Source organism: Myotis yumanensis, unplaced genomic scaffold (assembly GCF_028538775.1).
Source record: "Myotis yumanensis isolate MYYU_CA2020_CCGP unplaced genomic scaffold, mMyoYum1.0.hap1 SCAF_13, whole genome shotgun sequence".
Taxonomy (NCBI): Eukaryota; Metazoa; Chordata; class Mammalia; order Chiroptera; family Vespertilionidae; genus Myotis; species Myotis yumanensis.
The window spans coordinates 35,764,594-35,779,569 of record NW_027223764.1 but is presented as its reverse complement, the minus strand read 5'-3'; the positions used below and the strand labels follow the sequence as shown (position 1 = coordinate 35,779,569).

At 43.6% G+C, this 14,976-nt stretch overlaps 1 protein-coding gene across 2 annotated transcripts in view; it reads right to left on the bottom strand.

Annotated features, from left to right (window-relative positions):
- Positions 1-499: 499 nt before the first annotated feature.
- Positions 500-14,976, bottom strand: part of ARID5B (AT-rich interaction domain 5B) — a 177,605-nt gene continuing 163,128 nt past the window's right edge. For both annotated transcript variants that reach the window (XM_070432815.1, XM_070432816.1), the window contains 2 exons: positions 10,428-10,626; positions 500-6,579 (listed from right to left, as the gene is read on the bottom strand). In XM_070432815.1, the coding sequence (XP_070288916.1) occupies positions 4,426-6,579; positions 10,428-10,626 (2,353 nt within the window). In that variant the 3' untranslated portion in view covers positions 500-4,425. The remainder of the gene's footprint in view (positions 6,580-10,427; positions 10,627-14,976) is intronic.

The window sequence follows — 14,976 nt, the reverse complement described above, 5'->3', positions numbered from 1 at the left end:
TCCTCTTCATGTATCACTTTAGTCACCACACTTCTCTCCCCCAGAACTAGGTCAGGCTGAGGTTTTCTATTTATATGGGTGACTATTTGGTTAGCTCTAATTTCTCATTAAGATTTATAAGCTCCAGAGATAATCTTCATCTTTCACTCACCATTGTATTCCCAGCTACTATGCCTGGCAATGGAGATGTGAGTAAATCTCTGTTGCCTGAATAAATAGTGATTTTTGTTATCTTTCAGGGGAGGAGTATGGTATACAAAGGAAGTCACAGACCCAAGAGCCCTGGGTTCAAATCCTGACTCTGCCAATTTGTTATCAGGTGATCTGGGGCAAGTTGATTCACCTCTCTACCTCAGTAGGTTCTCAACAAACTACAAACCCCATCATCACCACTGTTATTATTGCTGTTATCCATTTTGGAGACAATGGGGTAGAAAGTACTCTGGGGCGGCCATCGGGCTCCTCAGGAAGAAGTGACAGATCACTCAGACCCAAAAGGAAACAGATAGTAACATTTTTTATTAAATATTACAGTGGATCAAAAAGTACAAAATATCTCTTGCCTGCTATGTGATTGGGAAACTATTGGCACGTAATACAGTATCAAAAGCAGTAATAAGTACAATTTGGAAAACATACAAAATTGAGTGTTTATAGTTGGCTCAGCATTCTTCTGGTAGTGTTTAAACTAATGCAAAGGTTACTCAATAACCTCTCCATTGGGAAACTATATAATATCACTGGGCCATGTTGCTATATACAAATAATCACCTTACAGAGCAGAGGTTACATAGCTGGGATCACCAAAAGTATACAATATTTACAACACAGGAAAATTTAAAAAAGTATAAACAGCCAATAGAGATTATGCTGCTATTCTTCAGACATATTTCAACCATGGGGAGACAAGCAGAATATCAAACACATCAACAGCCAACACTGGAATTTAAGTGCTCAAGATAATCATTGCAATGGTGTGGGTCTCACGAGGGCAAACTTGTTCCCATCTCTCTTTAAAATTGGGAACAGAGTAAAACTGGACCAGATGGGACTTGGCTGACCACCACCAAATGTGACTTTGTGGGACACGAGTGAAGAGAAATAAATGGTTCTCTTTGAAGGCACACTACATAAAATATTTTTGTGGGATCACCTCGAAATTTCCATCAGACACACCAACACAGTGAAATACAGTACTTGAGAATTCATGCACCAGGTCAGAAAGTTGTAAAGTCAACATTGAGTTTTCACAAACCCTTCTGTATATGCCCTGATAAACAAGTGAACTTAAGAGCTTCTAGCTAGAAAATAAATAAGTCAGTCCTGTGGCAAATATTACAAGTTCCAATCACTTAGTAGGAGAATACTTAATTCTGAAACTCGGTTGGGTTATTTTTTTCTTTTTTTTTTTTATGTTGAATTGCCAGAAGTTGCATGGAAAGGCTTTAAAAAAACAACATTATTTAGAATCTTCAAATCTCCAGTAAATCAGGGAGTTAGTGCATTTTGAATTGCAACATTTCTTGGAAGCCACACTCAGTAAATAGATTTATGACTCCACTGCCAATTAGATTCCACAGTTTCCTTTACAGAACTACCAATAACAATGGTTTGATTGCACAAAGAAAGGCTTGTGCAATCCCATTCAATAATAAGGCCCCTTGAACTCAAACAATGCAAACAAAGCCCCATTTAAGACTTTTTAAAATGTAGTTCTCAGCCAATGAAGAATTCAATGGTCTTTTTGAAAGATTTCCAAGATCTCTGTTCAGAGTTTTAAAACAAATAACACACTGCTTCTGTTGGGAATGTGTGCCCCCATTTCTCTGTATTTGTCCTGATGTTTTGCCGAGGGTATGAGCTTCCTCAGACAGAAACAGTGAGTCTCCTCTTGGAAGAGATGAGAAAAACAAAAGCTGGACTATGTTAACATTGTTTGAAAATGGTGTGATCAAATTCCAACATGATGAAACCAGACTGAAATCATCCCAGTGGGGAAAACAAATGCCCCATATTCCAAATGGATAGGTGAGCTCCACCAGGGACAGACGGCTCCCCATTTTCTCTGAGAAACAAACTCATAGAAACCACGTCTGATCTAGCCCAGGTCGGTTGCAGAAACACTGGAGTTTGCTCTGTCTTCCATGTCCTCTGATTCTGTGACCATCCAATCTAGTGCAACTTTCTTAGATCAGTCCTGGCTAGGGCTTTGCCAGCTGGAATTGAGATTCTTCCCCCCCTCTATCTTGTGCAATAGCAGGATAATCTGCACTCACACATTTATAATCTAAATTCTACTAGTCTATCTATGGTTCTATTAAATATATATATATGTATATATTATTCCACAGGAAGGTAAATAATTAATTGAAGCAAATGGAACTCTTAACACTAGATCTCTACATTCTTTTGTTTCCACCTTTGGATAGTAAGTATGTTACACTGAATATTTGGCTTCGTATCATGGAGACATTTCAATACAAATGCACGGCATGCATGGCTTCGGTTAAGAGCCGCAGTTTCATTGTTTACCAGTTTTGATTATTTTGCAGTCGAGTTACCTAGAGGTTGAAAATTGTCATCAATTTTCATAGAATTAAATATCTCAGAGGTAAAAGACTTGGATAACTATGGTTCTAATGTCTACTAGTAGTGTTGGGGGAGGGGAGGGTTGGCTGGGGAGTTCATCAAAGCATTCCTATCAGCAGGGATGGGACTTGAGAAGAAAATCAGGCTCTGGGTCATCGACCTTTAACACACTTAGGAAATGCATCCACCTTGATGTTACATCTTGGCAGCAAATGGAATAAAGTGGCAAGAATGACAAGATACATTCTCCACATCTTTTGACTGCTTGAACAGCTTGACCGCTTCTTTCCAACACTGATATAAATGGTAGAGCGGGCTATATTGCCAGGTGGTTACAAACATGACACCAACCACCGCAAGTGAGTGCTTGTTTATACATAAAACTCACGCCCAAGAAACCCAAAGAGGATGACTTTCTTTTGACGTGGGTAATCCAGTATGCCAATTATCCCCACAGATGTGGCCTGGAAGGGTCTTCTTGGGAACATCAAGAAACCAATATGATGAAGGCAACGCGATTACCTATTACTCCAAAGACCACGGCCCAGGGAAGGTAGGTACCTGGGGCATAGGCCTCCAGCTGCTCATTTTCTTTGGAGAGTCAAGTTCCATCCTCTTCCCAACCCCCTTTCCCGGACTGCTTAAAGGGACCAGGGCCAACACCAATGTAAATCATTTTGGCTCCTGTTCTAATTTCTGAAATTCCTAAAATATCTGCGCAGCCCACAAGTATGTCCTCTAGACTCTGCTGTTATTCAGCAGCTTGCTGCCAGTGAGGTTTTTGTTTTTATGATTCCTCTGGTATGTAGGACAGTTTCACAGCCTAGATAAGGTAAGTACAAGGCTCGATATGTTCACATAACCCCATACTTCAAAGCAAAGCATTTGGTCGGGTAAGCAGTGTATAAGCTCTTTCAACTATGCCATTAATGAGGAACAAAGTCCGTAAGCTGCGGATCTGCAAAGGAACGTTCTTTGCACTATGGTGTGCTCATCTGTTTCTTTCTCATTTGTTCCACTAGAATCAGTTGCTTCAATTTGTAAACAATTAACTTTACCACCCAAAGCTGCTCAAAATGATAAGATGTGGGGGGTTGGGGGGGGGGGGGGAGTTAAAAACACACATCAAAAACTAGGATAGTCAGTCAGTCTTAAACAAAACAAAACAAAACAAAAACAAAAGACCTGCAAACAAAAGCGATACTGTTTAATTAAAAAAAAAAAAAAAAAAGACAAGAAGGAACTGGGAGAAAATGGAACTACCTGTATATAAATTAGGTGAGCAAACAGTGATACGGGTAGTTTTAAGAAGCAAATATATACAGTCAATTTAACAGTGTTTACTTCTCTGGATTGTTCAATAGTGTCAAAAGGAAAGATCTATTGAAGTTTCACTATACATTGCATTGATTGAACCTTGGAGTTTTATGAAAACAGGGGCCTCGCTTGGCATGTCTGCCAGTCTTCCTTGCCCCTTTCTTTGAAATGCCTGCCCCTTTTTTGCCCAGATTGTTTCCTGGCCATGGGAACTCAGACGGGGCCCTCTAAGTTCTTCCTGGGTGCGCATAACCCCCTCCACGCGAGCCCCGTGCGAAGTGAACCATCTGGGGTGCGAGGGCATCTGTGTTGCAAGGGACTCAAGACTGACCAGCCAAGGCTGGTGTCGTCCCAGAAAAATCAGGTCTGTTCACCTCCCTGCTCGTCCGCTTCGGCTGGAACTGATCTTACCCCCAGATTAGAAGAAATACGGACTTCTAATTCTACAAGCCATCACCCCAGGGGGAAGGAGTAAAGATCTTTTAGCCACGCCGTGTGGGATGCTGGGCAGAGCCGGGCTTACAGTTTTGTACTGGGGTGTACGGATGACAGCTGAGAAGATGGAAAGGCAGCTTGAGGGTTTATAGCAGCTAAAGGGTAAATGCTGTTGTGCAAAAGGTCCCCGTACGAACTTCCTACAGGTGTGGCCGCAGCCAAGTGTCTGTACAGCTGCTGAGAATTGGTCGGCGACGTGAAAATTCCTCTTTGCATCACAAGCGAGTGGAAAGCCAGGGGCTGCATGAGTGGGGAAAGCACAGTCTGGTTTTTCAAGTACTGCAGAGAGTGAGAATACCCTGCTGGGAGCCGGGAGTTGAGGCCCGAGTTACACAGGCTCCCAGAATACAAACCTGGGAAGATAGGGGAGGAGAGGGGCAGCTTATGGCCTTCCGACGCACCCCCGGAACGCCCACTGTGGGCTGCCTTGCTGCCCTCGCTCTCCTGCTCACAGGCCTTCTCCTTCCCAGAGACCTCTTTGGATGGGTCCAGGGGAGACACCGCCCGGGCCTTTTTCCCAGCGATCACCAGGTCCAAGTCCTCCAGGCTTCGCTTTATGGGGCGCGCGGCACCAATGTTCTGGGGGCTCATTTTCCGGTGCAGGATGGGGTGGACCATGCCTTCCATCTTCCTGAAATTCTCCAGTCTCACATGGTGGGGTTTTGCCGATCTTGAGAGCGCCTCGGGGTATTTTTTAGGAGCCGACATGGTCATGGGGGACACCCGGCAGGCCTTGGGGTGACAGTCTCGACTGTGGCTGTTTATGACCTGGAACTGGGAGACGCCTTTGCTCTCCTGGGGCCCCGGGGCCGCGTGGGCCAGGCCCAGGACCTTGCCGGTGGGTTTGTGCGGGTTCTTCGGAAGGCTCAGGTCTGTCGGCTGGTCATCCGTGGTGGCTTCGGCTGCAGCTGACTTTTTGTCTTGTAGGTGCAGCGACGAGAGATAGTTTCCATGGAGCTTTTCTTGGTGTTTGTGGGAAGAAAAGGAACTGTTTTCCGATTCCCTGTACATGTCCCTGCACGGGTACTTGGATGTCTGTTCGTTGTGAAGATGATGCTCGGTGTGTCTGTAGAGGCTGTGGAGATGCGGGGAGGAGTAGAAGTCGGCCAGGAAGCTGGGCATGTGGGAGTGGGGGAGCGCCCTCTTCTCCAATAGTTTCTCCTTGCCCTCCTGGATCTCTTGCTTCAGGACATAGGAGTCGGCAAGGGGGCTGAGGTGATGCTTGGAGAAGCTGCAGCGGTGGGGATCCGATCGACTCAGCTTGTCATGTTTAAAGATGTCACTGATGCTCTTTCTGTCCTCGGAGGGCTTGCTCCTGAAGCTCTGCACGTGCTGAATCACCGAGGGCCGGCTGACCGCCGTGTGGTCAGTGCTTTGGCCGTGGTGGGCCTGGGCCAGACCCGAGCACAGGTCGTCCCTGGCGATCAGTTTCTTTTTGCTGATCAAAGGGGGTGGGGAGCCGTAGGGGTAGCTGCTGGAGAGGCTGGCCCCACTCACTTGGGACAAAAGCTTTTTCTTGGCCAGCGGGGACATGATGCCTGGGTTGCCCCTGGAGTAGAGCAGGGGGGTGTAATTGAGTCCGTGGTTCTCATTCATGGGCCCAGTCAGGTCTTTGTCCTTGAACATGTCGAACGACTGGACCACTAGGACCTTCGGGGTCTGCTTCAGCGCGTTGTGGATGTCGTCGCTGCCCAGCTGGTCCACCTTCACGGTGCAGTTGGCGATGTAGTCTGCCATGGCGGGCACTTTGTCATCGTCCATCTCGCTCTGGTTTGCCAGCGGTGGCTGCGTGGTGGGGAAGCCAGGGAAGGCTGTGTCTTGGGGTTCGTTTTCAGGGCTCTCTGTAAAACAGCAGGGCTTGGGTTCTGGTTTTGAGTCGACCAGAGCGCTGGGAGAGGTGAGAGGCTGTTTGCCAGCCCCTGGGTCCCTGTCGGGGGCTGAAGAGGCACTCGGGAGTGGAGGAGAGGGCCCCTTCTCTCCCGCCTCCTCTGCCATCTTCTCGCTGTTGGCACTTTGATCTGCTTTGTTCTCCTTTTCTGGGTCTGCTGTAGACACCAGGGGCCTGGCAGCAAAATCCTGGTACCCTTCCATTTTCTTCTTCGCGTCTGCTGCGGGGAGAGGCTCGGGGATGCTCTTCTGGTTTAAAGGCTCTTGCTCCTTCTCTTGCTCTGAAGAAACCTGATAAAATATTGCAAGACAGTCAGAAGGAAGCCAAGTGCATTGACACATTTTGCTATGAAATAGAATATTACACGCAGCAGTTTTTCTTGGAAATAGGCTTGTCAATCAGTTCACATAGTTTCTGTAAAGCTTTATCACTCCCTGATCATAGCTCTAAACAAAGAAATCTAAATTACAGAAACATTAGGGGAAATATGCATATTCACTTTAGTCCCTTATGAGGCACTTATCAAAGTGTTATGTACTGATGGTATACAATCATATCACTCCTTGAGTCTAATATATAGTTTAATTCTGAGGTTGTCTTCTTGTCAAATCAGTCAATTATCCAAATGGGTTTTAAATTACATGTTGTGCTTTATGACACTTTGGAGAAAGATTTTTTTTTAAAGCACCTCTCTTTCAAAAATCTAACCACCCCCATGTCAACAAACAATCAACAAACTCACCGATACTCCCTGCCGTTCTTTGACAGAGTGTATCTTGTCCTAATGTGTCCAATGGAGGCATAAAATCAGTGATGCTTAAGTGTTTGTAATTTCTACTCAGTGCCATGTGACATGCAGATAAGCTGAAGTATTGAAAGATGATGGAGCTGCAACATCGGCCTGACTACCTGAGGGACAGGAGGGCTCTAAGTCCTTCCAGGCTGCAGCAAGCTACATTTCCATGAAAGCTGAAAATGAAGTTGTCAAATTCAGGCAGTGAGCGCCAGCACAAACACAGCTTCTCTGTTCATTGAAATAAATTGTGGTCCATGAGATGGATGCCCTTTGTATGTCCCTATTCATAGAAGTTGTGGGCACAATTCGACCCATTCATTGCTTTATGTAGCTGTGCAAACTCTGACCTTTGAAGGCCATTTTAACTTTCCATCTGTGACCCAGCTGACGGACAAGGTCTTTAAAAACTTCTGTCATTCTGTCCTGACATGTCTTAGTGGAGAATAGTCCCAAAACAGTTGTATTGAACGGGTCTTCGCCTCCCCATCCCCCAGCCCCCAACTCGCCCATCTCATCTCCATGAACATCGTTCTTCTTTGTTAAGAAAAGAAGTTTTGACCACAGTAGCATTTTCGGGTAAGATTGGGGATGCTGGTGTAGGGATGCATAGGGCTAAAAATTTTAAGGAAACACATCCATTTAATCAATATTTTTCCTTAAATCCACTTAAAGATATCCCTGCTTTTTTAGATTTGTGTTATACCTAAGAACCTTTTTGTGCCACCTTTCATTTTTTGGTACTAGTAGTTGCCTTTTCAGGACAACTATCATTACTTGTTCTACATTAACAATATCACTGGTCTCCTGAGCTTTTGCATTACAAGAAATGCAGAAAAAATGAGTACAGCCAGGGAAAAAGGCATTGCACTTGAATGTCAGTTTCTGATGGGACTGGAATTTGAAGAGGGGCTATCAGGGATACTCAGTTCCAATGAACTTTCTATGACCTAGGCCTTCAGTTACATGGAGTTCCATGCTTTTGATTGTAAAACAGGTTTAGGAGGTCTTTGAAAGCTAGACAGAAAAAGGTGAAGGATGGAATTTTCTGATCTGCCCTTAGTATGTTAAGTGGTATCTTCCCACCAGGTAACTTGCAATCCAATCCAAGGATATCGGGTTTGATGAGAAGGGCTTTATTTATTTATTTTTTTAATCCTCACCCAAGGATGTTTTTCCATTGATTTTTTTCGGAGAGAGTGGAAGAGAGGGAAAGACAGAGAGAAACATGGATGTGAGAGAAACACATCAATTGGTTGCCTCCTGCATGCACCCCAACCAGGGCCTGGGCTGGGGAGGAGCCTGCAACTGAGGTACGTGGCCTTGACCGGAATCGAACCCAGGACCCTTTGGTCCACAGGCCGATGCTCTACCCACTGAGCCAAACCGGCTAGGGCAAGGAGGGCTTTATAAGCCCTCCTATCTCTACTGAGTTCACTACTTCATATTGAAAACATCAAAAATGAAAAACAATTGAAACAATGACAACAATGAAATCCTGACCCACAGCTCCAGACACATCATTAGTGGGAAGAAATATACCTGGACAATAACATGGGTCTATGTTGGAGGTGGGGAACAATTCTTACTTATAAGGTCAACCTTGAAGAGGGTATGAGATCCCAGGTAGTTTAATAAGTTTTTTAAAAATTGATTTTAGAAAGAAAGGGAGGGAGAGAGAAACATCAATGTGAGAGAGAAACATCGATCAGCTGCCTCCTGCTTGTGCCCTGACCAGGAATTGAACTGGCAGCCTCTTGGTGCATGGGATGATGCTCAACCAACTGAGCCACACCGGCCAGGGCAGATTCCAGGTAGTTTAGATAACTGATCATAATAATCTTTGATACTCAAGACACTAACAGCTCCCTGAAGGGAACTGCTGGGATCTATAGGACAAAGGCTTTAAGGGTTTCTATGATCTGCAGAACATCTGGCTCCACACATGACAGTGGTCATCCCCTCAGCTGATGGGCTCAGGGCATGGGCTGAGGATTCCTCCCACAATTTACAAACCAACCATTTTAAACTTCGTCCCCAAAGTGGAGCTGTTCAAAGGTCAGCTGGCCTCTTGGTCCTCAGTTTGCCCCCTGGTGCTTTGGCAATGCTGTACATATGGTATCTAATAGAACTCACTGCTCCAAAACCCATAATAAATCACCAGGCCAACAGGGTAAAGGAAGAATGGAATGCAAGCCTTCACTTGGAATTTCCTTGCTTTTGGCTATTTATGTTGCAAGCTTGCAGATATTTAGAAATCTCTGCATCACCTCTTCCCCCCCTCCCCCCAACCTTTTTCATTTCCAGAGCTTGAAATAATTGTGAAACAAAAAACAAATTTCATCTTCGTATTAATATTATCTTAGTACACAGGATTCAGTGGGGTAAGTTGAATTCTAGGTATGAGATTATGGTGTTGTGTTGTGTGTGTTTTAAACCAGTGTTTAATTAGGGAGTCTCTTATGTGTTCATTATAAACTTGATTTTTTAGGGGGTGTTTAATATCAGCAACAAAATTCCCTCTGGGGTTGAATCTTAGAACATGCTGTCTCCAAATGTGGCTGCTAAGTTTTTTTTTTTTGTTTGTTTTTTATGGGCAGCAGGGTTTTTATTATTCATGTTGAAACAGAGCCCAGATCAGCCTCCATGACTGGCTGTGTGCTAACATTAATGGCTTCTACCAAGGAACTGTGGGGGGCTGCGGGTAGCTGAGGCTTGTTTTAAAAGGTTCAGAAACTACCTGTTAACATGAGAGATAATAATGGTTTCAGAGGAACCATTTCAAAATTTCCCCATAAATAATATGTGCTTAAGATGTTTCTAAACTGGTCTCAACCCAAGGCTGCTGCATATTGGTCCATTACAGGAGACAAAGGCATCCCTGAAGTTTCCAGGTCCCTCCCGCAGACACACAGCACATCAATTTCAACGGCCCTCCCTACCAGGCCCCACGGAGCACTCTTAAAGTCACACCACTTCTCGGATAGACTGGCTGGAAACGGCAAAGCCGTATCTTTCATGTTGGAGTCCCCCAGCTTCACAGAGCTGGAGCTCTGGCTCCTTCTCTCTGAGTCGGTGGACGCTATCCGTTTCCTACTGGATGCTCGCATCTTTCTGGATCCTATCGTCCATTCAATACCATGGACTGCCTTTCAGCCCTGGAACAAGTGGAATGGTCCGCTACTGAGGGAATTGCGAAGCTGAGATGATTTGATTTCTCAGTGTAGCCCTGCAACTGTGTAGGGTCACAGCTGTGGGTGCAGGTCTCAGCTAAGGGTGCAGGGATCGGGAAACCCTGAGGCGGGGCAGGTCCTGGTGGTATGTCTGGGGTGGAGAGCGACTCACCTCAGAGGCATCCTGGGGCTTCGGGGCATTCTCTTTTTCTTTCTTGCTCTTGGGGATTTCATGTTTGATGCGTTTGGTTCCTGATACTTTTGCTTTATTCTCATTTTCCTGTGAACTGTTCTCCTGTTTCCGAGGTTTGATTGGAGGCAGGGGCTTGTCTTCCTCTCCCTTAATAAACCTTTCATATGGCAGGATTAACCTAAAAGGATATCAGGAGACACGATCAGTCAGGGGATGATTAATCAGGCAATTCCATTAGCATCGGTTATGGCTTATTTTCTTTTCTCAATACAAGCAATTTATTGCGTGACTTTATTTCCAGTGACGCCAATGCTTTTCTAGAAACGTACTCCACAGTTACTTCCCTACTCAAAACCAGTGCCTACTGACTTCTTTGCAAGATTGCTTTCTGGTTCTGTAAATCTATACACCAAGGGTGACAGTGGAAGCATCCAAGTTTACATCATCATCGCTGTGCATGGAACCCGGCTAAGTGCCAGCAATGACATCACAACAATAATAGCAACAATAATGATAGCTGCTGTTTACTCATCATTCTGCCAACAACTATTTATTGAGCACTGACTTTGTGCCAGACATTGCTCTAGGCACTAAGATACATCAGCAAACAGAAGATCCAATGCCTGACCTCATGAGGCTTATATTCTAATGTACTAGTATCTGCCCCAGGTACATAATATATGTCATGTCATAACATCCCTAGGGAGTAAATTACCATATTATTTATTATATCATACCAATAATAAAAAATGATTACTAATATTATTATGAACTGATGAGATACCTGAGGCGCCAAAAGGTTACAGAATTTGCCTAAGAGTCACACCAGTTGATAGAGATAGAATTTGAGCCACTTTTTCCCATCTCCAAAGTTTATATTTTTGTCGTGCCAAAATATAGACCAGACACTTAAGATAAAGACCTTAATGGGAGGCAAGCACAGTGTGGCTGAGAGACAGCTGTCTCACACGGCAGCTCTGGTGGGGACGGGGGGGGGGGGGGGGGAGGGGGGGGGGCGGCGGGGGGAGGGAGGGGGAGGTGACCGCAGCAGGAGGTGCGGTTTAGGGGTGCCAAGTAAAAGAGGGCCCCAGTAAGAAGGAAGGTGGACAGACCACTCTGGCCATAAAAATCAGAGGGCTGAAAAATTCAAGCATTTTAATTACATAACTTTTTATACAAAGTACATAAAATTGCTCTAAAAAGAGAAACATCAAACAGCTCTAGTTTTAATCTGTTTCCCCTTTGCGCCGTAGCTCTTGATCTGAAAGGGAAAAATAGCTGATGTAATTAAAAGGGATGGATTGCATTACAATCTCAGTTTCAACTTCAGTGATTAAAGTTCTTATAATGCATTTGGTATGATTAATGACTCACTGTAGGATTAATACAAGACTCAGCCTTAAAAATATGAACTTTAATACAGCGACCATAATTTGTTTTAAAATAAGACAAGTTGACTCAATGAAGAAAATGTACTTGGCTTATAAACAACATAAATCTGTTCAAATATCGGGAACCCTAATTATTTTTAAACTAAGACTCCCAGGCAGAAACTTCTTTGGTGTGGATATTTGTTGGCGATCCTGGAATTGGTTTCTAACTACGTAATTTGAATCTCAACTACTTAAACATACACAACCGTTCGGGTTTGCGAGTACAGACATAGGGACATTTGTGATCATAAGATTTCACTCTTCAATAAAACTATTCAGATGATGGAAAATCAAATCCCAATTTATAGCATTTTAGGAACAAATTTCATTTACTGAGCATGCTCGGACAAGGTATGTGCAAGGAGGCGTGAATAACAGTTTCGAGCCCTACATCTGGCAGTGGGCCAGCCATGAAGATCAACACAGCCCATGGGGAATAGTTATCTTCAGATCCCATTACAAACTGAGTTTAAACATGTTACAGCTGCTAAAACTGGAAACTGTTCTCTCCATGTAGACTTACTAAAATAATATATGGCTGCCAAATACCTGCTTCCCACTGTAATATTACAGTGAATGTTTATATAATAAAAAGCATAACTAAGCAGAAGAAGAGAGGAAAAAAGTAATCTTGTTCATACTTGAATTTATTTGTCTCACCTGTAAAGTCCCACCATTCTCCCCAGTTCCTTTTATCTGCGTGGTCCTGCCAGGGACTTTATCCCCTCAGACACTGGCAAGTGGGGGATTTTTATCCGGGAGCTAAATTCATGGAATGTTTTAAATTGGAAAGAATATTTTAAATTGACTTTACTGAAAGCATATTTTTATTGTTGGGGCAGATAGGTTTGTTTTGCTTTTGTTTGGTTGCCATGGGAACCCAAGGAGCATTGAAGTCTGGCTATTCCAATGGTTATCACCCTTCTCCCAACTCCATTCTCCAACTGAGATAGAGACATCAGGGGAGACCCTCTCCTGTGAGAAGGATGACAGCATTACCTCCGAGTGTGGGGAAGGGGGTTGGAGCAGAAGCAGTGACTTGGGTGGAAGAGACACCCAAGGTGGGCCCCAAAGGACCCCTCTCCTCCGGTCCTGACAGTCCTGGGCCGACCCAGCTCTCTAGATGGGTGCTAAGGAGGCTGTAATTTCCTTGTACAATTTTGCAAGTTCAAGAGGCAGGGCAACATTTCCATTTCACTTCTTTTTTCTTTTATTTTTTTCCCCCTCTTCACTCAACTCAGCAGCTGGCTGGCCGACAGCAGTAAAAAATACATTTCACTTTGCTGGTCAAAGGCCTAAAGCCAGAAGCAGGAAATCTGGAATTAAATGTTTCTTGTATCTGGAAAGAGGCATGACTAAGGTAAAACTGAATCCAAACATAAGCCCTGCTTGTTCAGGCTTCCAAAGGGAGTGTGTGTGTGTGTGTGTGTGTGTGTGTGTGTGTGAGAGAGAGAGAGAGAGAGAGAGAGAATGTGTGTGTGTATAAAGGTCAATTGAGTGTGTTGTTTTTTTTCCGTTCTAAATCACTGAAAGATAATTATAGTGGCTCAGTGAAAAAAAGGCTCCCAAAATAAAACAAGAAAGGCAGCAGCTAAAAGGAAACAAGTAGAAATATGACCAGCTAAGCCCCTGAAGAACAGGGCATGGTCTCGCACGGCACCCAAACAATCGCGGTTCATGTAGGGATTTCCGTTTGCTGCGATTTTCACTGAATGTTTTTCAGTCATCCTGTCATGGTACAATACAATTACCCCACAGGATGTGATCTTATCATCTGATTATTAGAGGTTTTTACAGTATAAGGGAGGGAAGCTATCATAAGTTTCTGAACATTGAAGCGTTTAACGTACATGCGATAGCGTTAAAAACAGGTTCGCCAATAGAAGGTCAACATTGCCCAATGCAGGAAGCTGAGGAGGTTTGAACTATATAAAGAATTTAGTAGAATGCAACATGCCTGTACCTTGCAGATGATTATTCCTCAGATATTTGTAGTACAACAAAGATTCAATCAGTCTCCAGACTGCACAGATAAAAGCAAAAATGCACCTCAGCCCCCAAGAACTCATTACACAGGAGAAATCTTTTCCATGGACTGCAACGCTCAGAATGCAGGCTGGGTTTCAGGTGGGTGGAAGTAATGGGCAAAGAAGCAACGTATTCATTAGAAAGATCCCCCCATGATCGACATCTAGTCTGAGGATTGAAAGCTGGGCAGATAAATGGGTCTTTATTATTATCCAGATTTCACATTTCAGATTAGCAAAATGCTTATTTATGATGCCATTAATGGATCTGAAATAGGTAAGCCATCCTGTATTAAAAAATAACATCTTGCCACAGACATGAGATTTGTAGCAGCATGAGATTTCTTTTCCCTCGGAATAATACAAGAATAACATTTTCCACCCCAAAGCAGAAACAGTAGGGGAGCCTTTTGCTATCAAGAAGATTCTTATTAAATTCAGTCACTGTGAAAAGCAAGATTCTTTTCTCCTGCTTCTTTTGCTTTCTTTTTTAAATAAAGACAACTTAAAATCAACCCAAATTAAAATGAACAAATCAATGGCATTATAACCTTGATTTATTAGCGTCTGAGCCACTAAATTATCATTATACATGAAATTGCTGGTTTGTAAAGATTTCGGCTTTGTTAAATCTCAAGTTAAATAATGGTGCTCAGTGTACTAGGATTTTAGATCTGCCTCATCTGATATTATGAAAAATTCAATACATTTCTCTACAGCAGAAGTCAGGGGTCAGCAAATCTATTACTGTAATGTAAGTAATCTGGCAACCTGCCAACTCTTTCTCCCTTTTATGATTTTTTTAAACGCCGAGGCAGATAATTTTATATTTACAAATTCTAAAATCCTCCCAGGCCTTTCCTCTCTTTCTCAACAAAAAGCAGCAGCCTTGCTTGCTTTTGAGAAATGTATACCATCCATGTCCTCAACATTTGCATTTCATACAAAAGAAGAAAAGACCCTTCATCTTTATTAGGCAACATTCCCCTCCCCTCCCCGAGGGCAGAGGAAAACTAATGTCAAATCTCATCTGAGCGAGTAACTGCTAATGTCTCCTGTATTGATTAA